Consider the following 16,670-nt stretch of genomic DNA (forward strand, 5'->3'; position numbering starts at 1 on the left):
CAGGATTGAAGCCTTGGGTGACACATTGCAAGCCCCTCTCTGAGGGACCAACAGCCAGCTCAGGAACTCCTTTATAGGACTGTCCTCACCACCAGTTTGAACCCACCCTGCATCCCACGCAACTCAAGCTCCTCCTCCTCCAGGGCTCTCCTCTGACACCTCCAGTGGGTAGCTGAGATAAAGACACTGAGAACCAGCTCAGTGCCAGTGCAGACAGCATGCTTTATTTGTGGCTCTGATCGACCATCTCTGGGTAGAGTGTGACGAAGACAGTGCAGGCCAGGTGCACTCCATGGCATCTCGGCCCAGTTCTAGTCCTTCGCTTTCTGAGGACACCATATGCATGACCTGACTCAGTGTTCAACAAACATTGTTTGTTGTGTTCAGAGCAGGATCGTTCTCAGTAGGTACCAGGTGGGAGCAACCCAAGCTGTTGAGCAATCCAAATGGGATATAGATACACAATGGAGTATTGCTCAGCCTTAAAGAGGAAGGCATGGGCCATGAGGACATTACATGAAATAAGCCAATCACAAAACACCAAACGCTCTATGATCCCACCTATGAGGCACCTAGAGGAGTCAAACTCCCAGAGTCAGAAAGGAGAATGACAGTTGCTGGGGCTGAGATGGGACAGAAGGGAAGGTGTTAAGCACTGAGTAAGTTCAGCAAGATAGAGGGTTCTGAAGCCTGTATTTGCCAAAGTTTGGTTGCACCACAGTGTGAATGTACATAACACCTGGTGGTGATGGCACAGTTCACGTCTGTCAAGTACTTACAAAAGTGGACCAGGCTAGGAGCCAGAAATACAAGCACACAAAAGTTGGGGTGGTGTCTACCTTCCAGAGCCCAAAGGGTGTCATCAATCAGTGGTCAGAATATGTAAGGCCACAGCTGTAAGAAATGCTCAGGACAGCCCTCCTGTGCACTGAGACCTGTAGGATGTGTGTGGGAGTCGTGGGGGGAATGGAGGTCTGGCTAGGAAAGGGAGAGATTTGAGCACAGCCCCTAAGGGGTAGGTAGCTTAGAGCGCGCTGGCCTTCTAGCTTTGACACTGGGTAGAGGCAAAGCCATCCCTGGAGGCAGAGACAGTGAAGAGGACATGCTGGATGAGAGAGGAGACAGGAATCTGTGCAGTCAGGATTAGCTGAGATACATTACATGAAACACAGATCAGTGCTGGCTAAGCCAGTTAGTGATCATTCACTTCCCACCCACCCTGTGTTGAATTCAAGTTCATCTTGGGGAGATTTCTCCATATAGTGTTTCCATAAGGCTGTGGCCACAATGAACAAGCAGTCAGAACAGAGTCAGGTGTGGCTGGTGAACACACCTGCAAACCCAGGTGCAAACACCCTGCCTGAAGCTGAGGCAGGGAGGGCATAAGCTTGAGGCTTGCCTCTCAGAGGAAGGCCCTGTCTCAAGCAAAACAGTAAGAGTTAAACTATAATACTGCTCCCCCATGGAGTCACCTACGTGTACTTCAGAATGCCTTCCAGTTTTGAGGTCCAGATAATGATGCTCTTGTCAGCAGACCCAGATGCAAAGCGCTTGCCTGCAAGGTTTTTAAAAAGAAAAATCATCACATGTACTTTAAACCAGCATTTTCCAGACAGCATGTCCAAGAAAACTAATCTTCAAAGCACCTAATTAGGTAGGAACATAGTTCAGTTGACAGAGTAGCTGTCTAGTATGTATGAGGCCACAGGTTCAAATCCCAGCACTGCAGAAACTGGGAGTGTAGTTAGTGTATTCCTATCACCCAGCACTTGCGGTGGCAAGAAATCAGAGGTTCAGAGTCATCCTGGCTACATAGTAAGTTTGAAGCCAGCCTGGACTACAAAAGACCCTGTCTAAAAATTACCTTTAAAGGGTAATAAGTGGCCTTTTATTCTCAACTGCTGTTTTTTGAGGGGGGGGGGGGCAGGATCTAGGGCCTACACATACTGAGCACCCGCCCCACAAAGTTGTAAACCCAGCCCTTCTGCTGCTTCTCATCAACCATGGAAAGGCAAGGATCTGCAGGTGAGACTTCTCCTGGCACCAAGTATCCCAGACTCACTGGGGCTTGGCTACATCTGTGTACCGTGTTCTGTAAGAAGGGATGAGTAGTTATTAAACGCCTAAGCTTCACTTCCCTAGGGCCTCGTCCAAGAAGCAGACATTAAACTTATCCAATACAAATAACGTTATGGAAGGATGAGTCCTGTACAGAAAGAGAGTAGCTGGGAAAACTAACATTAAACTTTTTATATTTTTAAAAGATTTTACCTATTTTTATTTTATGTTTATGGGTATTTGCCTACATGTATGTCTGTGTACCAGGTACATGCCTGGTGCCTGCATAGGTCACAAGATGGCAGCAGATTCCCTGAAACTAGAGTTACAGGTGTTTGTGAGCTACCACGGGGGTGCTGAGAAATAAACATGGATCCTCTGGAAGAGCATCCAGTGCTCTTGACTGCTGAGGCACCTCTCCAGCCTCCTGATTTTTTGGTTTATTTTTACAGCTGTATATGTTTATCTCTTCATGTGTTTGTGTGATATATGTGGGTACACATGTGTTCACATGATGTCGGGTATCCTCCGCTAATGCTCTCCACCTTATCTTTGATTCTCTCACTAAACCTGCAACTCACAGACTTAGCCTGACTAGCTGTTCAATGAGCTCATCTGTCCCCACCCACTAGTGCCGGGAGAGCAGGCACACAGCACTGTGCCCAGGTTTTCTCGTGGGTGCAGGGGATGCAAACTCGGGTCTTCATGCTTGTGTCACGGGCACTTACCCACTGAGCCATTCCCTCATCCCCCAAAGTTATACAGATTTATGAAGTACAGTACAGTGTTTTGATATATTTAGTCAAATAATTATATCAAGCAAATTACCATATTTATCACCTTAGATACTTATATTTTTAACAATGAGAACATTAAAATCTGTTCTTTTAGCAGCTTTAAAATACATATTATTGTTAATTATGCTTACCACACCATGCAACAGATCTCAAAACCCTACCCATCCTGCCTGACTGAAACTGTGGTCTTGGGTCAGCAGTTCCTAGAGCAGCAGTTCTCAAACCCCTCCGGGGTTTGTCTGACCCTAATACAAGGGCCACATATCAGATATCCTGTGTATGAGTTATTTATATTATTATTCATAACAGTAGCAAAATTACAGTTATGAAGTATCAATGAAAATAATTTTATTGTTGGGGTCACCCAACATGAGGAAATGTATTAAAGGGTCGCAGCTTAGGAAGGTTGAGAACCACTAACCTGAATGACCAAACGCAGATGAGATCCTTGAGTGGAGATCTAAAGGATAAGCAGAGCTGACCCAAGTACAAAGAAAGGGCAAGTTGTGCACATGGATAAAACATTCACAAAGGCCTTGAGGCACCAAAATGTTGGCATGGCTAAGAGGTACCAGCTTAGAGCAGGTGGCAAGGAATGAAGCAGGTAACTGAGGGATCTCTAGTGCCTTCAGGGCCATAGCAGAGGTCTTGCCTTTAAACCCCAAGCCGTGAGAAGCCAGGGGAAGGTATGAATAGAAGAGTGACAGATGTGACCTGCATTTCTACACTGCTTGGGCTTTAAGTAAGAACAGGCTAGAAAGAGGCAACATATACCAAATAATTCCTGATTTACTCCATGGACACCAACTTACTAGCATGTGAAGAGTGGGGTACCTTGATGTGGGATTCCCCCTGTATGCTGTGAATACCACTGGTGAATAAAGAAACTGCCTTGGCCTGTTGATAGGGCAGAACTTAAGTAGGTGGAGAAAACTAAACTGAATGCTGGGAGAAAGGAGGGTGGAGTCAGAGAGAAGCCATGTAGCCCTACCAGAGACAGGTGCCAAAACTTTACCAGGTAAGCCACTGCCATGTGGTGATACACAGATTACTAAAAATGGGTTAAATTAAGATATTAAGTGTTAGCCAATAAGAAACTAGAACTAATGGGCCAAGCAGTGTTTTAAATAATATAGTTTCCGTGTGATTATTTTGGGTCTGAGCTGCCAAGAAACAAATAAGCGGCCTCCTTACAACAGTACCCGGCAGCAAACCCCAGGAGCCTTCATTTGCTTTGGTGTGCATCAAGACAAGCACAGGTCAGGGTTTGCATACCCAGCTGCAGATTTTTATTACAAAAGACATCATGGCGCACACTGGGATGACTCTAGGAGTTCTCTCCTCACACATGTGCGTCTCACTGATCAAACTCAGATTTTCAGGCTTGGTGACAAACACTAGTGCCTTTACCTGCTGTACCATCCCTCCAGCTCAACTTGTTGCAGATTTTCAGACTTTATTTCCAGAGCCTCAGGGTGCCCATGTCAAACAGACAGGGAGTGGAAGTCCTTCCTCAGAGGCTCTGTGTGAGTCAGTTCCTTCCACAGTCAGTTCAGATGGGAGACTGCAGCTGCGGCACGTGGTGCTGCAGCAAATGCTGATCAGAGAGATACTCTGCTGTCAGGTGTCCCCTCCCGCCACCCCCCTGACCTGGAGAGCAGCAGGAGATGACAAGTATGGGCTCCAGGCCCAGAAGCCTGTGTCAGAATCCCTAGTGATGTCACCGAGCAGCTGTGTGACTGGAACTGGCTACAGGATACCTGCAGGCTTTTAGTTCCTCATGTGAAAATGGACAGTAATAGAATTGACCTCATACTTGATGGGAAGAAAGGACATGCATGTGCACACATGCTCACACACATATAAAATGTTCAGAACATCTGAGCAGTGGTGGTGCACACCTTTAATCCCAGAACTTGGAAGACAGAGGCAGGTAGATTTCCGAGTTTGAGGCCAGTCTACAGAGTAAGCTCCAAGATAGCCAGGGCTACACAGAGAAACCCTGTCTCAAAAAAAAAAAAAAAAAAAAAAAAAAAAAAGTCAGAACAATGCCTGGAATAGAACTGTGCTAAAAAAACATAGCTACGGCTATTCACTATTTTTTCTTCACACTGGTTTATATTGTTCTTGAAAAGGGAACTTACGTGTTACACACCTTTAATCATGGTGGCTCATTAAATACTTAGGAAGCTTTCAGAAGTCAGAAACAAGCAGACTTAATAAGTAAAACCGTAATCTGTACATCTTTACTTTCAGACAAGTTTAGAGGAACTAAGACCTCCTAATCATTGTGTGTCACAAAAAGTGTGATACACCGGGAAAACCCAGGTATCATAGGCAGAGGATATCAGTCAGCCTCTATAAATGCTCCAGCCCTGTTTGCCCCTCAGCCAGAGGAAGTAAAACTGCCCTTGCTGCAAGTGTCAGAGGGCTAGAAGAAGGGTCACATGGGACCATGTGGACAGAGTTCTGCAGAGTGCTGACTAATGCCACTGCTCACAGAGCTACAGGCCATGGGGCTTCTCTTACACACGCAGGATACCCAGCAGCCCCTGCACCTATGCACAAATAATTCAGCTACCCAGGCTGCCTGCCACTGGTCTCCTTGGAGTATCAACTTGAACTCAAACTGCCACAGCAGACACCTGACCATGAAGCAAGAAATGTGTGCTGCCTCTCACTAACCTGCCCCAGGACCTAGCAGGTCAGTTCTCCCAAAGTGAAGCAAGCGACTAGGCTAAGGCAGGCTAGAGCTGAAGACACTGCATATACATGAAGTACGTGCATTTACCTACAGAGTGGCCTAAAGCTTTCATCTAATTCTCAAAGAAGTCTGCCATCCAAAGAAATTACACACCTGGGTCTTAGGCTCATCTATGCTATGTGGCCTTTGATGTACGGACTCCAGCTGTGGTCAGAGCACCACCTCCAGTAATGCATGTGACCCAGGAAGTGACAGAAACAATAACTAGCTCAGAGTCAGGGCTTGGGCCAGAAGCCGGTTCATCAGGTAAAGGCATTGGCCACACAACCTTGGCATCCTGAGCTCGGTCCCCAGAACCCAAGTAAAGGTGGATGGAGACAACAGTCTCTCTGAAGTTATCCTCTGACTTCCATGTGCGCCTTCAAAACATGCCCACATGTGCACACACTCAGTAAGACATAAAAGTTTAATTTAGATCTATTTATTTATTTTCTGTATTTGGGGGGGGGGTGGCTTGTGCATGCCACAGTACACATTTGGAGGTCAGAGGACAACCTGCAGAAGTATATTCTCTCTTTCCACCAACTGGATATCAGGGAACCAACTCAAATCAGACTTGGTGCAAATGACTTAACCCGTTTAGCCACCTGCCCATTCCAATAAATTAACAAAAGTCACATCTACTTACCGATGTCTACCATCTATGTCTCTTCATTTTACTATAGGGTTTGCAGTGTTGTGGAAGACACTCAGAGCCTTGGGCCAGAGAATGCTAGGCAAGTGTCCCACCACTGAGCTATGTCCCCAGCCCACAAGAATTTACTTTTAGCTCAAAATCTCAATTTCACAATTTCACACCAATTCTCCAACCACCTCCTCTCTGTCCCAACCATCTAGGTGCTGCAGTATAATAATCCCTCAAGTTCAGACCCCACCTCTTCTCCACTACCCTTCTTCCCTTGCAGCCTCTCCACACATTTCAAGTCATCCTCTCTGCTCCGCTCTCACTTCACCTTGCCTGTAAACTGCACTCTGACTAAAGCCATCCCTTCTCCTCCTGCTGCTGCTATGAAGCTCAAGGAGGCTGGTGAAGACAAACCACACAAAGGGCTGTCACTTGCAACTCATGACCGCCAGCTTCAAGTATATCCTTCCAGCTCTGGGGGTCCCACTGCATTCCCAAATCCATTCATTCTCCTACTCTCCAAACCTGCAATTTTACTTCTTCCTTTCTCTTCAACTCTCTAACACCTCCTTCCCAGTTCTCACTCTCAGTCCCGGTGGCTTCCCATTACACTAAAACCATGAAAGAATGTCCTTTAGATCCCTACTATCACAGGCCCCGCCTGCCGTGACCCTTCCAGAAGCAAAGCCCTACCTACCTGTGTCCTAGGTCCCATATCCTCACCACTGGACACTGGCATCCCAGCCATCTCTTCCCTCTCTCCCACCAAGTTTCCAGAGTGCAAATGTGCACACCTGAACTCTGGATCTTACACTGTGGCTGCCCCCACAACAGCACCATGCACATCAGAGGAGGGTACTTCTACCATCCAGTCATTCAGTCAAGGGCTGTGAAGCTGCCTGCAGTGTTCACCTAACCTGCCAGAAAATCCCATCCGCTCTGTCCTCAAAGCTATCCAGAACCTGATCACTTCTTACCACTTCTTTGGCCCCCACGGAAGTCTGACACTGAACCCATCCTGGAAGATGCTTGTCACTCAGTTCCCTGTTTCCCCTCATCTTGGTAAGCTGTTTCCAAGGCTTCCATATAAAATAGAAATCAGATCGGACCCCTGGTCCACTCAGACCCCTTTAACAATGGTGCTGTCTTCACTCCTTCACTGAGGGCTCTGATGATGTTGACACCATCTGGCGACCCAACAGCTGCTCTTTTCTATCCCCGCTCCCATTCTTTCTGCCCTAGCTCCAGCCCAAGGGCTGCTGCAGTGGCTCTTCCATCTTCAAGTTCTCCTTTCAGCCGAGCTGTGGTGGCGCACGCCTTTAATCCCAGCACTCGGGAGGCAGAGGCAGGTGGGTCTCTGTGAGTTTGAAGCCAGTCTTGTCTACAGAGCGAGTTCCAGGACAAACTCTAAAGTTACAGAGAAACCCTATCTTGAAATTCCCCTCAAATCCTGAAAAAAGAAGCTCTTTTCCCAAATGCCTAATCCAAAATCTCTCCATCTCGGACCTGTAAGTCTTTGCTCAGTTGCCCTCTCTGAAGGGGTCTATCTCACAGCCATCAGATAATGCACCGACTTCTGTGCCACTCAGCCCTTCCGACCCTGCCAGCCTCACACTTCGTTATCTTATTGACTATGCTCATGCTACGTGTTCCCTGATCCTTCCCTTCCTCCTGGCTTCCAACAATCCCTTCTTCTCCTTTGTTCTCTGAAGTAAGACAAGCACTTGGCAGTGCCTAACATGTGGCTAGCTAGACTAGAGACTTAACTCCACGACAGAGCACCTACCTGGTGTTGTTGCACAAGGCCCTGGGCTTAGTCCCAGTACCACAAAAGGCAAGCAAAACTACCTGTTTAAGTGAGTAGCTAAATTCTAAGCTTCTTCCTAGCCTCCAAGCATGCAGGTTGTATCTTAAAGATAATTACAGCGTTCCTAAGGAGGAAGATGAGCAGCTACAAGGCCATGACAGAGGTAAAGAGGCCTCTTACCATCCTTTGCGTATGCCACACAGTACACGGTGTCTTTGTGTCCCTTGAGGGGCTGAAGTAAGGTGCCATCAGAGGTGTCATAAACCTGACAGAAGAAGTAAAAATATCGATTATCTGTGTGACATCCATTATTCAAAATTCCTGCAGGGTGCTACTGCTATTTTTGTTTTTATAACACAACAGTTGTTGATTTCCTAAATTAGTATCAAGTAGAGACAGCACTGAATAGCAAGAATGAATATGTCTTATGCAAGGCAAGCAGGAAGTGGAGGTCCAGCCCTGTGCTCTGTGTGGCCAGGCACACGCCATCAATGGTGAAGAAACAGTGACTCCACTCATTTTCACTCGAGGGAAAGCTCCACAGACTTCACCTGTTCTCCCCACCTCCCCACCCAGTACCGGGACTGAACCTGGGGCGCTGTACGATCCCAGACAAGCCCTCTGCCTCTGAGCTAGATTCCCAGCCTTCTCTTCTAGTTTTTATTTTGAAACAGGGTTTGACCAAGTTGCTCAGGCTGGCTCTCAACTTCCTCTGCAGCACAGGCCGGCACTGAATCTCTGATCCTCCTACCTCCACCTCTCAAGGATCTGAGATTATAAACTTGCACAACCAGACCTGAGTCAATTTCCCTCATTCTTACATGGGCTTGGATAAATGACCCATCAAGGCAGGCCCTCAATAACAAAGCCAGCACTCGCAAAGAGCTGGTGGACAACATGTTTAACTGTCAGGGCCAACACTGCCACTAATGTCAGCACACACAGATGCATCATACTTGCTACCACGTCTGAAAGTCACAGATCTAACAAACGTGGGGTTTGCAAGTGGGAGGGAGTGCTATAAAACCCAGCTGTAATGTGCATTTAGGGTATTTCATAGTTGTGCAACATGGCTAAATATGTGATGTAAAAAACAGAGCATCTGAAAAATGAGGACAGCGCTCTCCCACACAGGCAGAACACTGGATAAGGAAGTCCATGAAGGGAAGTGAAAAGGATCTATGCTGTTTACCCAGGAAAGAAGTCTGCAGAACAACTCAACCACGGTCGTGAGACTAATGCGGTTCACACACAGAACATGGACACCATCGGTCTGTGTACCGAGACACAGCGGAGAGGACGCAGCTTACAGGAAGAAGGTCTATTAACAGAGGTTTGGGGTCAAACAGATAGGCGTCTCTGAAGATTACTCTTAGGTACTAGGATAGGTTCCAGAGGGAGCCTGTGTCCTTTGAAACTATGAACAATAGGACAGCATTCATATGGAATTGTTTAGGAGCTCCCGAGCCCACAAGTCGGGGTCAGCTTTCTGACTTCTCGTGGAAGGACAGATAGCCTTTAGCCTTGTTATTTCACTTTGGTCCAACAAAATATGAACTGACACCCACCCAGTTTCAAAGGCATTTTGATTAATTGTCTGCAACCATTTCATGGGTGTCTCAAAGGGGAAAGACAAATGACTCCAAAGGAGGCATTGTTCATGAGTTCCTATCTGATAGACAGTCCACCTACCTGTTTTAAATACACCATTTCCTTCCTTATTAAAAAGGAATGGCTGGGTTTTCCGCCCTTGCTTTTTTTATCTCAAAAAAAAAGGGGGTCAAATTTCAGAGTACTTACAAGAGGGAGGGAGAAAGAAAGCACTCAGAATGGAAACTCAAGACAAAACCCTACCAGCAATCTGTTTCCTGCAGCCAGAATCAGTTGAGTTCCATCAGGCTTAAATGCGAGGTCGTAGATACTAACAGGAGACAAGACAAAAAGACAATTAAGAACTGAAACGATGAGGTCTGCTAATGGCCAGGAAAGCAAACTTTATTTCCATTATGAAATTGTGTGTGTGTGTGTGTGTGTGCCGGGGTAGAAAATAATAGCTAACAATTGCATCTGGCTGCAAATTCCACTCAACAACCACACCTTGGCAGCCCATTCAATCACAATCTGCTCGGCAGTCAGCTCCGTCCTGGTTTCCTCTCGTCCAGAAGCCAGAAATGATTCAAAGGGTCAACAGCTGAGGGCACAGGCTCTTTCAAGCATTCCATGGTGAGGCGGGACACCCCAGCTAAAGCATGAGGCATGACAGCTACCCAGACATTTACCAAGTACACGTTAGGCATGGGGTACCAACAGACACGGGAGCTGGCAGAGTCACTCTCTACCCTCCAGGAGTTTCTACCTGAATGGGAATATATGAAGCAGACACACTGGGCAAGGATTCCTGTGGCACCAGCTTCAAAGAATACGCTTTTCTAAGTGATGACATGTCAGGAAGTAGGGCACTTTTTGCCTCCATACTGACAGGCATGCAACAGCATTTTATAACCAAGGACCCCTGAGAGTGGGTGAGATGGTGAGGGATACTGTGAGGGCAGGAGGAACTGCACAGAAACTGCACTGCAGCCAGGAGCGCCGGCGCACGCCTTTAATCCCAGCACTCGGGAGGCAGAGGCAGGCGGATCTCTGTGAGTTCAAGGCCAGCCTGGTCTACAAAGCAAGGTCTGGGACAGCCAGGGCTGCTAAACAGAGAAATCCTGTCTCAAAAAAACAAATAAAAGCAAAAAGAAATCAGGGTTGGAGACATGGCTCAGAGGTTAAAGAGCACTGCTGTTCTTCCAGAGATTGAGTTCAATTCCCAGCTACCACATGGTGGCTCACAATCATCTGTAATGAGATCTGGTGCCCTCTTCTGGTCTGAAGACATGCATGCAGGCAGAACACTGTATACATAATAAAATAAGTCTTAAAAATAAATTAAAGAAAGAAACACGCACACATACACACGTTCAGAGGAAAAAAATCAAGTCTGTAGTGAACACAGGTCCCTTTTCCCTTATCAGTATTCCCTGACAGCGGAGTAGATTTCCACAGCATTCCCATGTCATCTAGAGGTGATTTACAGCATAATGGTAGCTCTAGGTCCTCTGAAAGTTCCCACGCAGACATCATGCTGTCTGAAAGGTAGACTTGGAGCATCTGTCAGTTTGATACCTTTGGGGTTCCTGAAACAACCCTGCCATGGGCACGAAAGGACAAACTGGACTCTGCTTATAGGTAATAGCATGGTTCCGCTGGGCCGGAGCTGAACACAACCAACCAGGGCCTTTGAAACCTGGACTTCTAACCATCACAGGGCACTGCCTCTACTCTCCTGGATGACTGCCAAGCATGTCAAATGTTTCCCTGAATGCTTTCCCAGCGGCTGACATTTATTGAGCACATGTGTTGCTGTGCACAGGATACAGTTTAAATGCTCAATTGTTTAAGTTCTCTCAACCTCACAACCCTAAGCCTGCCCTGCAGATAAGAAAACTACAAAGTTAAACGACTTGCCTGAAAGCAAACTGCTGCAGGGGAGAGGTGAAGCCAGGGTTCCAATCCCAGCAGCCCAGCCTTAAAACACATGTGTCAACCCTCCCTCAGGCCTTGTAGTCTTTGTTATCGCTGTTAGTATGTATCATGGTCGATGAAGTAATTCACAAGGTTTTCTTGCCTTCTCAGAAGACCCCCCCTCAAAAGTATTATCATTTACTCAAGGCATTCCATGTAGAATTTGGAAAGTAACTTACAAATAATAACTGTATATACGGTACAATATATTTATATAATATATATAGTATGTTTTGCAGAAAGTTAATTAATGTGTCTTATCGTTTACCACAAAGACATTAAAAATGTATCCTTCCCTCATGTTCTCTGGCCACCACCTCCCTTCTCCACCCTCATCTGCCATTTCAATATTATTTTATTTACTTCTGTGTCTTTGTGCAAGTGTGGGAGCAAGCGAGTCAGGACACCTTTCCAGGATTGGTGCTCGCCTTCTACCGTGCTGAGGCAGAGGTTCTCTTGCTTCTGCTGTGTGGTGTATTACAGCATGGGACGTGTTATACCGTGTGGTATACTCCAGGCCCATGAACTTTAGGTGACTCCCTTGTCTCACCTTCCGTCTCCCCTCAGGAGCTCTGGGATTACAGATGTATATTACCAAATTCTTTACATGGACTCCAGGGATCAAACGCAGGTCATCAGGCTTGTGTAGCGAGCACTTCCATCTGTGAACCATCTTACCAGCCCTTATTTTTTTTTTTTTTTTTTTGTTGTTGTTTTTTTTTTTTTTTTTTTTTTTTTGAGACATGGATCTCTATATCCCTGGCTGACCTGGTGCTAGCTACTTAGCTCAAACTGGCCTCAAATGCCGGCAATCCTCCCACCTCAGACTCGGAAGGACTGGAATTATAGGCAGACAGGCAACAATGCAGCTAGCTTCATATCCTCGGCTCTGGACTCTTCCCTTCTATACATGTGGAGTGAGTACCCTTTCTATGTGTCTGTCCACACACAACATCATACACCACAGGCTACTGGCTCCTGGAAGACTCCTTGAATAAAATCTCTTTACACTTGCAGCTGAGAGTCGTGACAGGGAATGTTACTTCACCTGCACACACTACAGCACAACGGAGCAGACAGGGCAGGCCTGCGGAGGAACTGGAAGCATATGTAGAGGAGCTGTCTTCTGCTGCACAGCTGCCCGACAGAGGCTGAGCAAAGGTAAGCCTGTCTGGCTATCCAGCTTGGCATACTGCGTGGAATTAAATCCTGGCCCAAGTTCTACATTGTTCTTCCTCACTGTTATATGGTTACAGGCCTGGGCTTCCTTGTTCCAAATGTTCTTTCTGGGTTTCACATTCAGAGAAGCAAATGCTAGACTGAAAAGCAGAGGGGAACTGGGACCAAGAAAGCTGACCGATCTGAATGTCACTCTCAGCTATAAAACAAGGTAGAGGGCTATCCTCCTAACACCAGGGGTCATGCTCTAGCCTCATATAAAATGGCTAGCATCTGCATGTCTTTTGATGAGACATTAGCTTGGAATGGCACCTTTCATCTAGTTGGGGCTCCCTTCCTGCCTGTATATGTCTGAGCCAGTCATAATGATTCTTATACCTTTTCTCCAAGGATTATCTGTGGTTGGATTAGTTTTATTTATGTTTGCCTTGTTTGTTTGTGGGGTTAGGGTCTTATTACTCTGTCCCAGGCTAACCTAGTCCTTTGTAGCCTAAGCTAGCCTTGAACTTATGGTGCGCCTCCTCCCAAATGCTGGATTTGTAGGTGTGAGCCACCTCACCTGGCATTTTTGTTGTTGTTGTTTTTGAAATAGCCTCATATAGCTCAGTCTGGTTCCAAATTCACTGTGTAGTTAATGTGGCTGAGGATGAGACCTCAACTCTTTTTTTTAAGAGTTATTTATTTTATGTATATGAGTGTTCTATCTGCATGGACAACTTTATGCCAGAAGAGGGCATCAGACCCCACTACAGATGGTTGCCAGCCACCATGTGGTCGCTGGGAATTGAACTCAAGACCTCTGTAAGAGCTACCAGTGCTCTTAATTGCTGAGCCATCTCTCCAGCCTGACCTTGAACTTCTGATCTTCCTGTCTCCACTACTCAAGTGTCAGGATTATAGGTATGTGCCACCATTCTTGGCTTCAGATCATTTTTATTACATTTATTAATTCATTTGGGGAGGCACACAAATGCAGTCCATGGTTCGTGTGTGGTCAGAGGACCACTAACAGGAGTTGGTCCTGTCACATAGGTACCTGGGATGAAACTCAGGTCATCTGACTTAGCAGCAAGCACCTTTATCTACTGAGCCATCTCAGTTGCAAGTGTGACTCATTTAGGCTAAGATGAAACAATCCCCTCAGAGCCTCATTTTCTGGATGTCCTAAAATGTACTTTCTTAAATTACAACATACACACCTAATTTGTGATTATGAGTCACCCAGCATGGATGCTGAGAACCAAACTTAGGGCCACTGGAAGGAAGAGCAGCAATCGTCGTGACGGCTGAGCCAGCTCTCCAGTCCGATGTGACTCCCGCTGTCCTTGGAGCCTAAACAATTCAGTGTCATTCTCAAGCCCAGTCTTCTGATGGGCTGACTATGTCATATATGTCTCCTTAACACAGGCATCTACAACTCGAGGGCAATGACCAAGTGTTACATCTTATGTTAGACCCGGGGGCCTAACAAGTCCTAAATACACTGATCGCAATTGGCAATCTGCCTGAACTTTATGTTTGAGCCCCATCCCCAGGATTTCATTAAAATATCACAACATCACAGAATCCCCCAAATTGGAAAGCACTCAGACTTTGTCGTGGAATCTAACGCCCACCCAGGACAAATGTTCTCTCCACATGGCCATCTAGCCTCAGCCAGTACACTCCAGGGCTTGGAGGCTTGCTGTCCACTGGTGGTCTGTGCCACCATGGCAGCCTCTCTCCCCACGTGTCCTCCTTTATGAAACAGATAAACTGTCAAATCTGCATGATGAGATTTCACTGCTGAGAGATGAGAGGGGAGCCCTGCCAACTGTCCTCTACAGACTCAAGTTCCAAGATGCTCTTCAAAGCCACACAATCCACACACGCTACCTTGTTTACTGCTTTGGGGTTGCTTTTATTTTTGTGTATTTGTTGTGCCTACATGAAACTCAAGGTTTCCCTTCACTTTTTTGAGACGAGCTCTCTACTGGGCTGGAGATCTGAGTAGCAGGAATTTGCAATCTCAGACAAATTATATCACTTCATTAAAATTTTAATGTGGTGCTAAGAATGCTTGGCCTCGCACATGCTGGACAAGCTCTCTACCCTTGAACCATACCTCCTGCTTCCTCAATCTCAACAGCCCTCAATGCTAGCTAGCCTGCCCAGAATAAGACGGGCTAGCCTAAAAAGGCATTGTGCTTGAGATGAACCTAAAGTAGCATATTTAAGGGAGAAAGAAAATTAGAAGTTCAGAAATAAAAGCTAAGAGAGAATTTAAAGGCTGGGAGATAATTCATTTGGGTAAAGTGCTTGCTGACCAAGCCTGGGGACATAAGTTCAGGTCCCCAATATTCCATGTAAAACCTGAGCATGACAAACATTATTCATAACCCCAGCAATGGAGACATGGAAACAGGCAGATCCTGGGGCCTGATAGCTAGCTAGTTTAGCTTAAATGGTTCACTTCAGAGTCGGTGATGATATTTTATCTCAAAAAATAATAATAAGGAGGAGGAGGAGGTTGGGGACTGGAGAGAGAGCTCAGTATTTAAGAGCACTCGCTGCTTTTGCAGAAGACATGGACTCCCAGCACCCACATGGAGGTTCACAACTGTCTGTAACTCCAGTTCCAGGGGCTCTGCTGCCCTCTTCGGGTCTCTGCAGGTGCCAGGCACTTAGGTGGTGCGCAGACATACACACAGGCAGAATATCCACATACATAACATAGAAAATAAATAATAATTAAAAATAAGGTGGAAAAAATAGAAGAAAATACCCAGTGTCAACCTCTGACCTCCTCATGTGCACACACAGGCAAGGACATCTGCATACACACATGCTCACACATACCACATACATGAAGAAAGAAAAAGAGGGAGGGAGAGAAGGAGGGAGGGAGAGAGGGAGGAGGTGGAGAGAATCAGTTGAGAAGGGTCTTTGGGTAGGGAAATGGAATCTTTGGCTTAGCTCCAAAACACAAATCTGAATGTTAGCAAGCCTAGAGGGAAGGAGGCCAGAGGACCACCCAGCAAAATGCACAGTTTGACATGAAAGGGGTCACTCTGGGTGTATGTGGAGCAGAGCCACAGAATCACAGCAACAGGTCCCGAGTGAGCTCTGCTGCTGGGTCAAAGACAGACCAGAAGCAAAAACACAGAGCAGGAGCCCATGGCAGGCTGGGGGGGGGAGGGGGGTGTGGAGCTGGGGGGGACAGCGAGTTATGGGCATCTGGAATTGCTGGATTCCACTATCTAGGAGCTAATTCTGTTCTGTTTCCTTCCATTCTACTGGCTGGCACATGTAGCCATCATCAGGCTGCTGGTCTACAGAAATCTGTACCTCCTATTCTGATAGATTGTTTCAAACCAGTAACAGCCAGATAAGCAGTCTTCACCGGTCATTCACTCAGTTGGTTAGTCATTCATGCACACACACACCTATCTATTCACCAAACAGTAACAGGTTCCCGAAACATTAGGAAATGAGATAGTCATTGCTTTTACAGTTTCTAGACTTCTGGGCTAAACAGATTAAAAAATAACTCTCACACCCAACAGACTCTAAGTACCACAAGAGCAGAATGAACCAAATTCTGTGCCAGGGGTTGAGAACAGAGCAGATCAGCCTGCATTTGACCAGCAAATGTTTTGTTTGGCCCACATGGTGTTTTACTTTGTTTTTTCTAATTAGGTGCCAACATCTAAAAATTAGGACATTTCACATTTAAAACGCAGATTCCTAGCTTCTGGTAAAAAATAGGAAGATCTGCACACACCAAGCCAAATTCCTACGCAGTGGTAATTGGCAGGAGCAGAGCAGCAGCTGCCCCTTTCGTGCAGAACGGGAGCTTTCCAGTTTGCCATAGTCCCTGCCACTCCCTATTGC

General features: G+C 46.4%; 1 protein-coding gene across 1 annotated transcript in view; it reads right to left on the minus strand.

Moving 5' to 3' along the window:
* Ift122 (intraflagellar transport 122) overlaps positions 1-16,670 on the minus strand; it is a 71,219-nt gene that overhangs the window by 51,660 nt on the left and 2,889 nt on the right. Inside the window, 3 exon segments of the mRNA XM_038320275.1 lie at positions 1,477-1,555; positions 8,232-8,316; positions 9,906-9,972. Of these exon segments, the coding sequence (XP_038176203.1) occupies positions 1,477-1,555; positions 8,232-8,316; positions 9,906-9,972 (231 nt within the window).

The sequence above is a fragment of the Arvicola amphibius genome, chromosome 2 (assembly GCF_903992535.2).
Source record: "Arvicola amphibius chromosome 2, mArvAmp1.2, whole genome shotgun sequence".
NCBI classification, from domain to species: Eukaryota; Metazoa; Chordata; class Mammalia; order Rodentia; family Cricetidae; genus Arvicola; species Arvicola amphibius.